The sequence below is a fragment of the Schistocerca cancellata genome, chromosome 2 (assembly GCF_023864275.1).
Source record: "Schistocerca cancellata isolate TAMUIC-IGC-003103 chromosome 2, iqSchCanc2.1, whole genome shotgun sequence".
NCBI classification, from domain to species: Eukaryota; Metazoa; Arthropoda; class Insecta; order Orthoptera; family Acrididae; genus Schistocerca; species Schistocerca cancellata.
The window spans coordinates 289,849,151-289,864,699 of NC_064627.1; the positions used below are offsets into that span (position 1 = coordinate 289,849,151).

At 38.5% G+C, this 15,549-nt stretch overlaps 1 protein-coding gene across 1 annotated transcript in view; it reads right to left on the reverse strand.

The window, feature by feature from the left end:
- Positions 1-538: 538 nt before the first annotated feature.
- LOC126153456 (glutamate receptor ionotropic, kainate glr-3-like) overlaps positions 539-15,549 on the reverse strand; it is a 104,982-nt gene continuing 89,971 nt past the window's right edge. The window contains exon 7 of the mRNA XM_049916073.1: positions 539-770. Within this exon, the coding sequence (XP_049772030.1) occupies positions 539-770 (232 nt within the window). The remainder of the gene's footprint in view (positions 771-15,549) is intronic.

A 15,549-nucleotide genomic window follows, 5' to 3' on the forward strand; every position in this document is an offset into this window, starting at 1 on the left:
CTTCAGCATACCACATACCAATCTTTTCTACATTCTACGAAGTTTTATGGGGATATACATCCCACTAAATACAAATTATGTGCAAACCACCAGATTCTAGTTATCTATAAAAACAATTTTTATAATACGTAAGAAAACATAATTAGTTAGCCGAAACATTCTTGGAACAAAGAAGGTGGTGATTTGATCTGATTTTGGTGAAACACTATACTGTGCCAGCTATACACAAATCGCGCTCAATTTCATCACATGCAGCCTTCTATGCATCCATACCATGGACTTTAGTATTTTCCTCTAAGTTCAAAAAGAGTCACTACTCAAATGTAGGATATAGCGATGCCAACGTTCAGAGTTGTGTAGATATGTGTCCTGTCAAGCATGAAAGATTAAGGACACCTGGCTTTATCGATGCTAGGAACAGTAGTCTCTGCAATTGTCAGAGAGTGGGAACTTTCATAGCTACGAGTGCCACAACAGAATGTTAAACAGAATGTTAGACTGCAAAGACTTCCCTAGACAGCGCATTTCACGTGCTGTGCTAGTCAGTGCTTGTGGCAACATTCCTCACACTGGGCCTCTTGCAGAATTTCCTCTCAAGCAGAAGTAAGCATGTCGACAGCTGCGCTGCGGCCGCCAACACAGCGAGTGCGGGAACCACATTCTGGATGGCCACTGGCTTCAGAGACTCCCGCTTCTTCTGGGCGTCCTCCTCCGGCCAGTGCTTCCAGTAGAGGCGGTGAGTCAGTCCTTCACTCCGCATCTGCAGCAGGCTGCGAACCATCACACAGCATTACTCCACATTAGAAACAGAACGGACGACTTCTCTGAAAAGCGTAATTCTATACTCTTGCACGTTTGTAACGTAAAGCCATAATCTGTAGACAAAAACTGTCAACAATCTCGAAGTATTTTATGTAGTTTAGTGAATAGTTACAGGACCTGACACTTAATTTGTTTTCTTGGGATCCGAAGTGCAGTTTTCCATTAACAGATACCCTAGTATGCTTCCACCATAGGTCATATAAGTATCCAAATATCGATATTAGAAATACAGCAACAGAGTACAAAATTTAACTCCCACAATTGATGTTCGCCCCACATGAGTGCTGGGACACCTTGAAATAGTGGCTGGGTTGCCAGGTAAGCTACTTTCTTTTTGGCATAGTATTGCGTGAAATGAAATAAAAGAAGGAATACTGGGATGAGCTGTAAGCAATTCACACTCTTTATTTAATTGATGAGAATATTATTTTATAATTATTAAATGAGTAATGGTGGATAAATGATATCTACTTAATTTCCAAAACAAATTCACTGCAAACAACCCCATATTTTCCACAACTGTCTAATTTGTAAACCATAGCAACAAACATTGAAGACGAAATCGCTCATGCACAATATATAGCTTCTGATAAATGTCCACTAAGTCGTTTACAGGAACAGTAATTTATTTTCCTCGTCTGTAAGTTTCCTGTGGGTTCTGACTCTCCCACAATGTTGAAGTACAGAATTGTTCAATAACTGATCACTTCACATCTTTCCCACGTGCTCTCTAGATAGATGTCGCTTGTCTTAAATTCCATGACCACAATTTTTAACAGGTACAATCGTGAACAACTTCTTTCTCCTTTCGAATTTACTGATAGGAATGGTACTTTACTTTCTCTTTATGAAAAACATACTGGTAATAAAAGTTCACATAAAACAATTGCCTGCATCAGTCACTCCTTTTATTTCATCCCACGACCAGGTTCGAGAATTCAGTCTCGTCCTCAGGTAGAGCAACGATATTACATTACATTTTTGCTATTTGCATGCAGCTAGTTGTTTGTTGTGGTTTCATTTTGCTACAAAAAGATATAGCACGCGCTTGTTGCGTAATAAGACACTAAGATAAGAAATTTTAAAAGAACGACTGACGAAGATAATTGTTATATGTGAACTTTTATTATTATAAAGAGTCGCAGTTCCTTACAACAGTCCAATATTGACGACATAAGGTTAACGAAACACATCGCTACTTATAACGCATTTCATTATGCTAATGGAATCCGAACAGCTGTATTACAAACACCAATCATGTAATACAACTGGCATTCAGAAAATGACATTTGATCTGACCTGTAAAATCATATAAACTTTATGAAATAATTTCTACTGCTTCCCTCGCTTTTTACTAACATTTAATAGCTCAGTACATTTCAATGACATGTTACCATCATCAGGTGCTTTATAGTCACAAGTGCATTACATTAATTTGAAATTCATTTGTTCGGTGCGACAGTGACGTTATGCAACGAAATCTAACCTTGTATAAAAAGATACATTTATTTTAGCATCTACCTAACGTGCTTGTATGTTTAAATTATTTCAGGAGGGTATTTACTTACATTTTTGTTGTAAATTTATTTGCCTGGCACAGAAAGCACCGTAAAAATGCATCATCACTTTACATTTTCACTTTCAGTTATTTACATCATGCTAAAGACTCTTAACTGCTATGATAATCTAAGTACCATTGCTAAGACAGTACAAACAAAGAACATGAAACTTTTACTATAAAAGCGTATTTATATTATGACTAATAGTAAATATCATGATTATTTGGTATTTATTGGTTATACAGGAATTTTAATTATTTTTTAATAAAATGAGCACGCAACATTGGAGAAATGTTTGAGGCAACGAAAATGCCTACAATATAGGTAGCTATACGAAACCAGCAATAGCTACTCGCATAAAGGACACTGGCCATTGTTTCCATGATATTATGAATGATGTTCATACATTACATCAAATGAACATGACACACCAAATGGGCTTGCATAAACTATTAGAGATGGAAGAGTACATGGCAACAAGGTTCTAAATGATAAGCTACAAACTAACAGTAACAGCAATAGGGTGGCAAGAAGAGCTATATATGGAGGTGCTTCTTGTTGTTTCCTGTGTACTTTGAATGAATATAAAATGTTTGCTTTGCTGATATTTAGGTCCAGGAAGCCAGGAAGTGGGTTCTCGAATTGTTTTCGTATTCAGCAGTCAATCTTGGTAAACGGAGACAAACATTTTAATAGTATACTCCATACACTCAATGAACAGAACAGAAATATAAAATTCGCAGTATGGGGTAATAGGTTTCTGAATGACAAGCTAGAAAGAACCAATACAAATTTCTTAAAAAACTTCTTCAATGTAAAATGCTTGTTTTGTTAAAAAACGCCTTAAATTACTAAGAAATACCAAATAATCAAACTGTTTAATATGTGCCAACATAAATATTCTTATACAGATATAATTTCATACTCATTGTTTGTATTATCATAGCAACTGAAATTATTTTATCTTAGCACTTAAGAGCCTCTGGAATGATGTAAACATGTGAATGTGGAAGTGTCAGGTGATTGTGTGTTTGTTATTGCGCTCTGGGTGCCAGATAAATTTCCAGCAAAAGTGTAAGTAAATACACTAATGAAATGATGCAATTCACTTAAGGCACAGACTAAAATAAACATATCTTTCCACACATGGTCATATTTCGTAATGTGGCCTCACTGATGCACCCAGCAAATGTGCCACGTCAAAAGTCAGATTAAAATAATGTACAATAATTGAAACTCCTGAAGCTCCATATAACATTGATAAATTCAAGTCAAAGCTAAAATTTAAACACAACAGCGGAAATCGGTTCTGAAATTTGATGTTTTCTCCTACTGAAAATTGTATCACATTTCAATGTGGTGCCTATACGGTGCACACTGACTATCTAAACTAACATGGCACCAATTGCAAAACTGAGTAATTGTGTTAAAGGGATTAGATTTTGTACTTAGATTTTTGTGTTCTTTTATTAGTGATGCATGTCAGAAAGGTGTCTGCATAGTGCACATCCATGGTGCGCATTTTCTGAATTATCTCAATGTGGTGTCTGTACAGTGCACATACATGGTGGAAAGTAACCTGTCATCTAAAGGAAAAGCGAATAACAGGATCGAACTTGTTAAACTAATTAAATTTAATTTTTTCTCTTCCACTGTTTGTGTCAGATGTTAATGTGCTGCTGATCTACTGCACATACATGGCGAAAAATAGGAGCCACCTATTGTGAAAGTCAGTGACTGTGTCGAAATTTGTATTTGTGTATATCATGAGAGTACTTCGATGTTTGAATGCACTGTGAGAATGAAAAACTATGTTTCAAGTTTTATGTGAGAAGTGTTAAATAGGAGCAAAGTTTCGCTTATGAACAGTAATTCACCTCACTCCCCCTCTTTAAAGAATTGATCGTCCATGTACAAAATGTCATATCTCCCAAACTTTCTCTTGTACAGTGATATAATTCCTCCCCCCATGAACCATGGACCTTGACGTTGGTGGGGAGGCTTGCGTGCCTCAATGATACATATAGCCATATCGTAGGTGCAACCACAACAGAGGGGTATCTGTTGAGAGGCCAGACAAACGTGTGGTTCCTGAAGAGGGGCAGCAGCCTTTTCAGTAGTTGCAGGGGCAACAGTCTGGATGATTGACTGATCTGACCTTGTAACACTAACCAACATGGCCTTGTTGTGCTGGTACGGCGAACAGCTGAAAACAAGGGGAAACTGCAGCCATAATTTTTCCCGAGGGCATGCAGCTTTACTGTATGGTTAAATGATGATGGCGTCCTCTTGGGTAAAATATTCCGGAGGTAAAATAGTCCCCCATTTCGATCTCTGGGCGGGGACTACTCAGGAGGACGTCGTTATCAGGAGAAAGAAAGCTGGCATTCTACGGATCGGAGCGTGGAATGTCAGATCCCTTAATTGGGCAGGTAGGTTAGAAAATTTAAAAATGGAAATGGAGAGGTTAAAGTTAGATATAGTGGGAATTAGTGAAGTTCGGTGGCAGGAGGAACAAGACTTTTGGTCAGGTGAATACAGGGTTATAAATACAAAATCAAATAGGGGTAATGCAGGAGTAGGTTTAATAATGAATAAAAAAATAGGAGTGAGGGTAAGCTACTACAAACAGCATAGTGAACGTATTATAGTGGCCAAGATAGACATGAAGCCCATACCTACTACATTAGTACAAGTTTATATGCCAACTAGCTCTGCAGATGACGAAGAAATAGAAGGAATGTATGATGAGATAAAAGAAATTATTCAGGTAGTGAAAGGAGACGAAAATTTAATAATCATTGGTGACTGGAATTCGACAGTCGGAAAAGGGAGAGAAGGAAACATAGTAGGTGAATATGGATTTGGGGAAAGAAATGAAAGAGGAAGCCGTCTGGTAGAATTTTGCACAGAGCATAACCTAACCATACTTAACACTTGGTTCAAGAATCATAAAAGAAGGTTGTATTCATGGAAGATTCCTGGAGATACTAAAAGGTATGAGATAGATTATATAATGGTAAGACAGAGATTTAGGAAACAGATTTTAAATTGTAAGACATTTCCAGGGGCAGATGTGGGCTCTGACCACAATCTATTGGTTATGAACTGTATATTAAAACTGAAGAAATTGCAAAAAGGTGGGCATTTAAGTAGATGGGACTTGGATAAACTGACTAAACCAGAGGTTGTACAGAGTTTCAGGGACAGCATAAGGGAACAATTGACAGGAATGGGGGAAAGAAATACAGTAGAAGAAGAATGGGTAGCTCTGAGTGATGAAGTAGTGAAGGCAGCAGAGGATCAAGTAGGTAAAAAGTCGAGGTCTAGTAGAAATACTTGGGTAACAGAAGAAATATTGAATTTAATTGATGGAAGGAGAAAATATAAAAATGCAGTAAATGAAGCAGGCAAAAAGGAATACAAACGTCTCAAATTTTAGATCGACAGGAAGTGCAAAATGGCTAAGCCGGCATGGCTAGAGGACAAATGTAAGGATGTAGAGGCTTATCTCACTAGGGGTGAGATAGATACTGTCTACAGGAAAATTAGAGAGACTTTTGGATAAAAGAGAACCAGTTGCATGAATATCACGAGCTCAGATGGAAGCCCAGTTCTAAGCAAAGAAGGGAAAGCAGAAAGGCGGAAGGGGTATATAGAGCGTCTATACAAGGGCGATGTGCTTGAGGACAATATTATGGAAATGGAAGAGAATGTAGATGCAGACGAAATGGGAGATATGTTACTGCGTGAAGAATTTGACAGAATACTGAAAGACGTAAGTCGAAACAAGGCCCCGGGAGTAGACAACATTCCATTAGAACTACTGACAGCCTTGGGAGAGCCAGTCCTGACAAAACTCTAGCATTAGGTGAGCAAGATGTACGAGACAGGCGAAATACCCTCAGACTTCAAGAAGAATATAATAATTCCAATCCCAAAGAAAGCAGGTGTTGACAGATGTGAAAATTACCGAACTATCAGTTTAATAAGCCACAGCTGCAAAATACTAACGCGAATTATTTACAGACGAATGGAAAAACTAGTAGAAGCCGACCTCGGGGAAGATCAGTTTGGATTCCGTAGAAATGTTGGAACACGTGAGGCCATATTGACTTTACGACTTATCTTAGAAGAAAGATTAAGGAAAGGCAAACCTAAGTTTCTAGCATTTGTAGACTTAGAGAAAGCTTTTGACAATGTTGACTGGAATACTCTCTTTCAAATTCTAAAGGCGGCAGGGGTAAAATACAGGGAGCGAAAGGCTATTTACAATTTGTACAGAAACCAGATGGCAGTTATAAGAGTCGAGGGGCATGAAAGGGAAGCAGTGGTTGGGAAGGGAGTGAGACTTGGTTGTAGCCTATCCCTGACATTATTCAACCTGTATATTGAGCAAGCAGTAAAAGAAACAAAAGAAAAATTTGGAGCAGGAATTAAAACCCATGGTCAGGAAATGAAAACTGACCCCTACAGTTATGGAGTTATTTTAAGAGATGTAATTATTTTCTCAGATCACAGCGCTGATACTAGATTCTTATAACACAGATAGTTGTAAAATGAATAGAATTACATTTACAAATGGTACGTTCATGGCTTTATAATGTCCAAGATTAATTTAATCCATCTGAATTTATTTTAATGTCTGTTTATTGCACAACATCAACATCATTATACTTTTAGGCTACCTAGCCCTATTCATTTGCAATAATAATGATGGCTTATTATACACTCTAATTGTAATTTACGATGACATTGTAATTCTGTCAGAGACAGCAAAGGACCTGAAACAGCAGTTGGACGGAATTAACAGTGTCCTCAAAGGAGGATATAAGATGAACATCAAACAAAGCAAAATGAGGATAATGGAATGTGGTTGAATTAAATCAGGTGATGCAGAGGGAATTACTCATAGATTAGAAAATGTGACACTTAATGTAGTAAATGATTTTTACTATTTGGGGAGCAAAATAACTGATGATGGTCGAAGTAGAGAGGATATAAAATACAGACTGGCAATGGCAAGTTAAGCGTTTCTGAAGAAGAGAAATTTGTTAACACTGGGTATAGATTTACATGTCAGGAAGTATTTTCTGAAAGTATCTGTATAAAGTGAAGCCATGTATGGAAGTGAAACATAGACAATAAATAGTTTGGACAAGAAGAGAATAGAAGCTCTCGAAATGTGGTGCTACTGAAGAATGTTGAAGATTAGGTGGGTAGATCACGTAGCTAATGAGAAGGTATTGAACAGGATTGGGGAGAAGAGAAGTTTGTGGCACAACTTGACTAGAAGAAGGGATCGGTTGGTAGGACATGTCCTGAGGCATCAAGGGATCACAAATTTAGCATTGGAGGGCAGTGTGGAGGGTAAAAATCGTAGAGGGAGACCAAGAGATGAATACACTAAGCAGATTCAGAAGGATGTAGGTTGCAGTAGGTAGTGGGAGATGAAGGAGCTTGCACAGGATATATTAGCATGGAGAGCTGCATCAAACCAGTCTCAGGACTGAAGACCACAACAACACCATGATATAATTCTACATGTACATTCAGTGGTATATGCGTATACTGTCTGGAAAAGGTGTTGAGAATAGAGTTAATACAAAAGAATTAACATATTGAAACATCACATTCAGTGTTGAAATTTTACTGAATAAAATGAGAAAATGTCGTTAGCGAAGAACCTTTTCTCCTCTCATTACTTTGTATGAAGTGTCAGCTAGAAAATTTTCGAAATGTATTGAAAATATGTGTACAGTATATTAGAATTCTCGAAGTGCTCTCATTCTCGAATACTGTATGATGTAAATCTGGGTAATTTTGGCACCATGATTTACACTGTCTCAAGATATGTGCACCATTTCTAACTTTAGTACTTGTCTTATGGCACTGAACATTTAACATATGATTACACCTGTTAATGAGTAGATTATGATACCTTTAGAAATTATTAAATTCTAGCAATACTTATAAGAAACAATTATATCAAACTTTTGTTGCCCTCTGAAGTCATCACATAGGCAACCTATTTTTCTAAATTTGTACTGTGCACTGTTCTAGCCATTTAGTACAATAGGTTACGAAGTCCACATTGTTAACACGAAAAATCCGTATGAGATAAAGGTAAGAGGAAATCATTAACCACTTAATGAATGGATAGGACATAGTGTTCATGAGTTCTGCATTTATATCCAACTGTTAGGGGATGGAAATGGAATTATTCTAGTAATACTGGGTGAGAGATAATCTCTACTATTACATCGATACTAGTTAAAATTACAGAAGGCCTGACCCCTACAGTTATGGAGTTATTTTAAGAGATGTAATTATTTTCGCAGATCACAGCGCTGATACTAGATTCTTATAACACAGATAGTTGTAAAATGAATAGAATTACATTTACAAATGGTACGTTCATGGCATTTTAATGTCCAAGATTAATTTAATCCGTCTGAATTTATTTTAATGTCTGTTTATTGCACAACATCAACATCATTATTCTTTTAGGCTACCTAGCCCTATTCATTTGCAATAATAATGATGGCTTATTATACACTCTAATTGTAATTTACGATTTTTTTAATTTTTCTGGATAAATTTTAGTGTGGAATAGAATTCCTGATATGTACGTTGGTGTGTATGCGATTCACTGTTCATATTTCATTTCTGCTTATCGTGGTCAGAGACAGCAGTGTAATCAACATTGTATGGTAGCTTTAATTTTCTCTTTCCACTCTTTTGCAATTATAAGTATTTTGCCTGAATTGATCATAACCTATATGCATGGTGGACCAGACAGCAGTGTAATCAACATTGTATGGTAGCTTTGATTTTCTCTTTCTACTCTTTTGCAATTATAAGTATTTTGCCTGAACTGATCATAACCTATATGCATGGTGGACAATTTTAATCTATAGTGTGGAGTAACTTGCAATAGAATTGAGATACAGCAAAACATTCTAGATAAAAGTTGTAGGTGATAAAGAAGGTCATGCATTGCTGATAATAGCTGTGACCTTGAACGTTATTCTCAAGGTGAGTGGGCGATTAAATCATGGTCTTAAAAGGGAATGCTAACAATTGATTTAAGATTTGAAAAGAGAGGACAATTTTGCATATCAAACGATGCATTATTGAAGGTCATAGCAAGGTTCAATGAAGTTCAAATAAGCAGAAATGTTTTCATTTCTAGTAGGGTTAACTCGGAATAGAGGAAGGATACAGCTAAACACAACGTAAAATGCAAATTAGGAGAAGCCTAAGGGGTCACATGCCATTACCAGTAACTTTATCTTAAAGGTAGTTACCGAAGATCATTCAAAGATTGGGTTCTGTCTCATGGAAACCCCTATTTGTGACGTCGAATTTAGACAGTTTTAATTAACGCGTTTCTTGGCAAAAATAAATACATCACAATGTTTAAATGTTACTTTGACAATTTCAAGACAGAACAAATACACATAAAAAGTATATCATTGATTTATGAATCGTTGAATAAGTCCCCTCACCTCTCATTTCTCGCGATGCCCCTTCCAATTTGTATCTACTGTTATACTTTGCTGTATCCCTCCTCTACTATGAGTTAACCCCTACTAGAACTAAAACTGTATTTCCTTATTTTTCCTTCATTGAATCTTGCTATGAGCTTGAATAAAGAATCATTTTATAGAATTTTTTGCTCTCCTCAGATCTTAAATCAAGTATTAGGGTTCCCACTTTAAAAAATCACTTCAACCTCCAAATCAGCTTGAAAATAGAGTTCGAGGTCATGGCCATAAGTAGCGATTCATAGCCATCTTTGCCACCTACAACTTTTATCTAAAAAAATTTGCTGTGTTCCATCTCCATCCAAACTTATTACTCACTATGGATTAAAATGGTCCACCCTGCATTTAAAAGGGTGTTGATTTTACACTAAAGGTGTTGTTTAAGAAGGTATTTTTCAAAATTTCAGTCCTAAGGGGATGAAATAGGGGATAAAAAGTTATTTGAATATTTTAAAGATAGTCCTACAAAAACTGGTATACAGTTTCTCATTCAGAAATAAAGAAATACATTTCATCATTTTTGAAAATTTGACCCCTATTGTGGATGAAATACTGGGTGAAAACTTTTTTACATAAATAATTTCTAAGAACTACTGAAGTGTTTTTAAAACATCTTTGAAAATTGGTATTTGACTTCCCAGTAGCAAATAAGAAAACATTTGTCTCACTGCTTTCAGCCCCTATAGAGTGAAACAAGCAATGAAATGTTTTGTGGAAATATTTCATTATGCAAGCATTTTTGAAGCTAAATCTAAGAGAATTTGTATTTGGCTTCGGCAATTAAAAAAAATATGCCTTTCATTGTTTTTGAAACTTCAACCCCCAAGGAGGTGAAATGTTTTATGAAAATATTTCATTGTGAACGCATTTTTTAAGCTAAAACTATGAAAATTGGTATTTCGCTTCTCAGTTAGAAATGAAAAAACATGTGTTTCATCGTTTCTGGAAATTCAACCCTCTAAAGGATTAAAATAAAGGATGAAAAGTTTCATGAAATTATTCCATTATGAAAGCATTTTCAAAGCTAAATCTATGAATATTTATATTTGTCATCTTTCTTAGAAATTACAAAATATGCGTTTCACTATTTTTGGAACTCCAATCCCTAAGGGGGTGAAATGGAGGATGAAAAGTTTAAAAAAAAATACCTGAAAAGGTACTTCACTTCTCGGTTAGAGATAAAGAAATATGACTTAGGGGATGAAAGTTTCTATGGAAATATTCCACAAGACGCAAAAGGCGTGACGCGAAAACTTCGGACTCCAGCTACCAGAATCGCTGGACAGAAGTACATTTGGAAAAGACCATCCATCTATTGCCTTAATTAGCGTTAAAATTTAGAGGATGTCGCAGTTGGTTAACATAAAAATTCGATTAAAGACTACCCAAAAAATCTGTGCAGACCATAAAATCTACGCAACGAAGCAGCAGGCACTAAGCTAGAATTTTATATTTTATTTGCCACGTCAAAATTATATTGCCGTGAGCAGTGCATCATGCAAAATGCACCATGCACATCGCCAGCTGAAATCCAATTACCAGCAAATATTTGTTTTTAGTATTTATCATTTCGAGAACCTTCTCGAAATTTCTTATGTTTTTATTGTTTGCAAAGTGTATAATATTCCATGGTTGTATAAACAGCTGCACTCTGCATCCTGGAGGTAGTTCTTTTATGGATGCAGTTTGGTGTCCATAATGGACTTGCTTTCAGTGATAAGTGTTGTCTTTAGGATGTAGACTCGAATGTGATTACGACGTGCCATTTTTGGTGAAGACGCAGGGGACTTCAAAATATCTACACCAGCATGACTGCAATCATGCAACGTAAAAACCGTTTCCTACATAGGCGGGAACCTTATATAAGATGTATACCGGTCTCAAGCTCCGTATATTCACGGTATCAATGTAGTTCAGAAGAGCATTAACAGATCCCATTCTTCGAGCGTTCTCGATAATTACAGTAGCGCTACTTCTAGCTTCAATGTGTAAAGAGCCATTGGGTGTTACATCTGTTTACAGGTGGTAGTGAATGAGGGGAGTCTAACAGCACAACGGTACTCCATGGATATCCTATATCCTCAAGTCTTACCTCTCATGTGATAGTATCGTGGTGCCATTTTTAAACAAGACAGCAAGATCCTTAGATCTGTCCACAATATAACATATGTAGGATCAGGTCCAACACAACTAGTCAACTCCATGTCACTATCACTATCGAAGATGTCAAGGACCAGTGCAATAGTTGTAGGCCACGTTTGATCAGGAGAAAATATCACGGCTTTATAATTCCCTTCGCAACGTAATCAGTGCATGCACCTGTGCCAGTGGAAGTGCAACACCGTACTGATAAGTGGATTCATTCTGCTGAGTTCTTTGTAAATTTGACTCGATACTGTAATCACTGAAATAACATCATATACCCTCTCAACCTGCGAAGTTTAAGTTCGTTTCCTCCTCCCTTTCTGCGTACTTCACTTATTTTGCCATGCAGTGCACAGCAGGTGGGACGGCATTATCTGTTTGGGAAATGTATACTTTTACTTCAGCGGCACAGCCCAGCAGTGGTTGAAGAAAAACGAAGGGAAGCTCAATAGCTTGGACAGATCCCAGATCTAACTGAAGGACACTTCTGGTCACAATCAGCTTCAAGCTTGTTTAGCGGAACAGCAGTACTGAAGAACTGGACCCAGAGTAATAGGGAAACAACGTAGTCTTACATAAATATACTACTGGCCATTAAAATTGCTACACCACGAAGATGACGTGCTACAGATGCGAAATTTAACCGACAGGAAGAAGCTGCTGTGATATACAAATGATTAGCTTTTCAGAGAATTCACACAAGGTTGGCGCCGGTGGCGACACCTACAACCTGCTGACATGAAGAAAGTTTCTAAGCGGTTTCCTATACATAAACAGCAGTTGACTGGCGTTGCCTGGTGCAACGTTTTTGTGATGTCTCTTGTAAGGAGGAGAAATGTGTACCATCACGTTTCCGAATTTGATAAATGTCGGATTGTAGCCTATCGCGATTGCGGTTTATCGTATCGCGACATTGCTGCTCGCATTGGTCGAGATCCAATGACTGTTAGCAGAATATGGAATCGGTGGGTTCAGGAGGGTAATACGGAACGCCGTGCTGGATCCCAACGGCCTCATATCACTAGCAGTCGAGATGACAGGCATCTTATCGCATAGCTGTAACGGATCGTGCAGCCACGTCTCGATCCCTGAGTCAACAGATAGGGACGTTTGCAAGACAACAACCATCTGCACGAACAGTTCGACGACGTTTGCAGCAGCACGGACTATCAGCTCGGAGACCATGGCTGCGGTTACCCTTGAGGCTGCATCACAGACAGGAGCACCTGCGATGGTGTACTCAACGACCAACCTGGGTGCACGAATGGCAAATCGTCATTTTCGGATGAATCCAGGTTCTGTTCGTAGCATCATGATGGTCGCATCCGTGTTTGGCGACATCGCGGTGAACGCACATTGGAAGCGTGCATTCGTCATCGCCATACTGTCGTATCACCCGGAGTGATGGTATGGGGTGCCACTGGTCACCTCTTGTTCGCATTGACGGCACTTTGAACAGTGGACGTTACATTTCAGATGTGTTACGACCCGTGGCTCTACCCTTCATTCGATCCCTGCGAAACCCTGCATTTCAGCAGGATAATGCACGACCGCATGTTGCAAGTCCTGTACGGGCCTTTCTGGATACAGAAAATGTTCGACTGCTGCCCTGGCCAGCACATTCTCCAGATCTCTCACCAATTGAAAACGTCTGGTCAATGGTGGCCGAGCAACTGGCTCCTCACAATAATCCAATCACTACTCTTGATGAATTGTGGTATCGTGTTGAAGCTGCATGGGCAGCTGTACCTGTACACGCCATCCAAGCTCTGTTTGACTCAATGCTCAGGCTTATCAAAGCCGTTATTACGGTCAGAGGTGGTTGTTCTGGGTACTGATTTCTCAGGATCTGTGCACCCAAATTGCGTGAAAATGTAATCACACGTCAGTTCTAGTATAATATATTTGTCCAATGAATACCCGTTTATCATCTGCATTTCTTCTTGCTGTAGCCATTTTAATGGCCAGTAGTGTAACATTTTGGATTAATGCGGCAATGTGAAACCGATTGTAGCACAATATCACATTTAGTGGAAGCAGTCGACGAAGACATGTAACAAGCTCCTCTGGTAAGGGATGCCTCAAGTAGAGCAAGCTCATGAAAGACATTGAACACAAAAATGTCGAACGGAACGCATATGACCCGCTTCGGAATGTGGCGCCTATGGCAGCTGTGGAAACCAACATGACCTCGCCTTTCACATACGAGAGGTAGTAAGAGAGGAAGAGAGGAGATACGGCAGTTTATGACCACCAGAAATTTTAGAGTTGGGTTGTTGGGGGGGGGGGGGGGGAGAGACCAAACAGCGAGGTCATCGGTCTCTTCGGATTAGGGAAGGACGGGTAAGGAAGTCGGCCGCGTCCTTTCAAAGGAACCATCCCGGCACTTGCCTGGAGCAATTTAGGGAAATCACGGAAAACCTAAATCAGGATGGTCGGACACGGGATTAAACAGTAGTCCTCCCGAATGAGAGTCCAGAAATGTTAGATCGAGCACACAAGAGATAGCAATCATGAATTACAAACCCATGAGTAAAGAAGTTGAGGTTGTAGTGATGCTGTATTATGATGTTACATTTTATTGAGAGACTGTGAGACCATACATTGAATAAATGAATATCCCAATAATCTCTCTTCTAAAGTAACTGCTGATCTTTTTTTTTTCATTACATGAGATAAAAAATTGTACGTCCAGTGCACGAATAATGACAATAATTCACTTCTTCCACATATGCTGCCGTCAGTTAACATCACATATATACCCTCTGAGCAGCACAGATTGTATATACGCATATACCCCATAGTAGAGAAATTCTTTCTCCCTATCTACACAGTCAATATCCTCTTCCAGTCAACCTTCCTCTAACTTCAAAGCAGACAAAAATTAAATTAGTCCTTGTCGAAACTATTCTGAGAAAATAGATAAGTTCAGTTACATGAGAACCACCGTCTATCATTTGACATTCATTTTTATTAACATTGAAAGTTGCCTATTGAATAGTTACTTTCAGTTTTCAATTACATTTTCTGTTTATTTTATGAACTACAGTAGTCTTTCCAGAAGCTATGCAAAGGTAAAATGTAAATGTCGTGTGGCTATAGCCTCCCGTCAGGTAGACCGTTCGCCTGGTGCAAGTCTTTCGAGTTGACGCCACTTCGGCGACTTGCGTGTCGATGGGGATGAAATGAGGATGATCGGGACTATACAACACCCAGTCCCTGAGCGGAGAAAATCTCCAACCCACCCGGGAATCGAACCTGGGCCGTTAGGTATGACATTACATCGCGCTGACCACTCAGCTACCAGGGGCGGACTAAGCAAAGGTGATACTGTACCAATGGAGACCACAAGTGGTCATGATCTTTATACTGTTCAGGAGCCTGGTCGAGCATCTTCTGGGTGCATCATCCAATGGGCATTTAGCTGGTACACTAGCACATGATGTAGTAGCTGTTCAGATCATTCTTCTCTG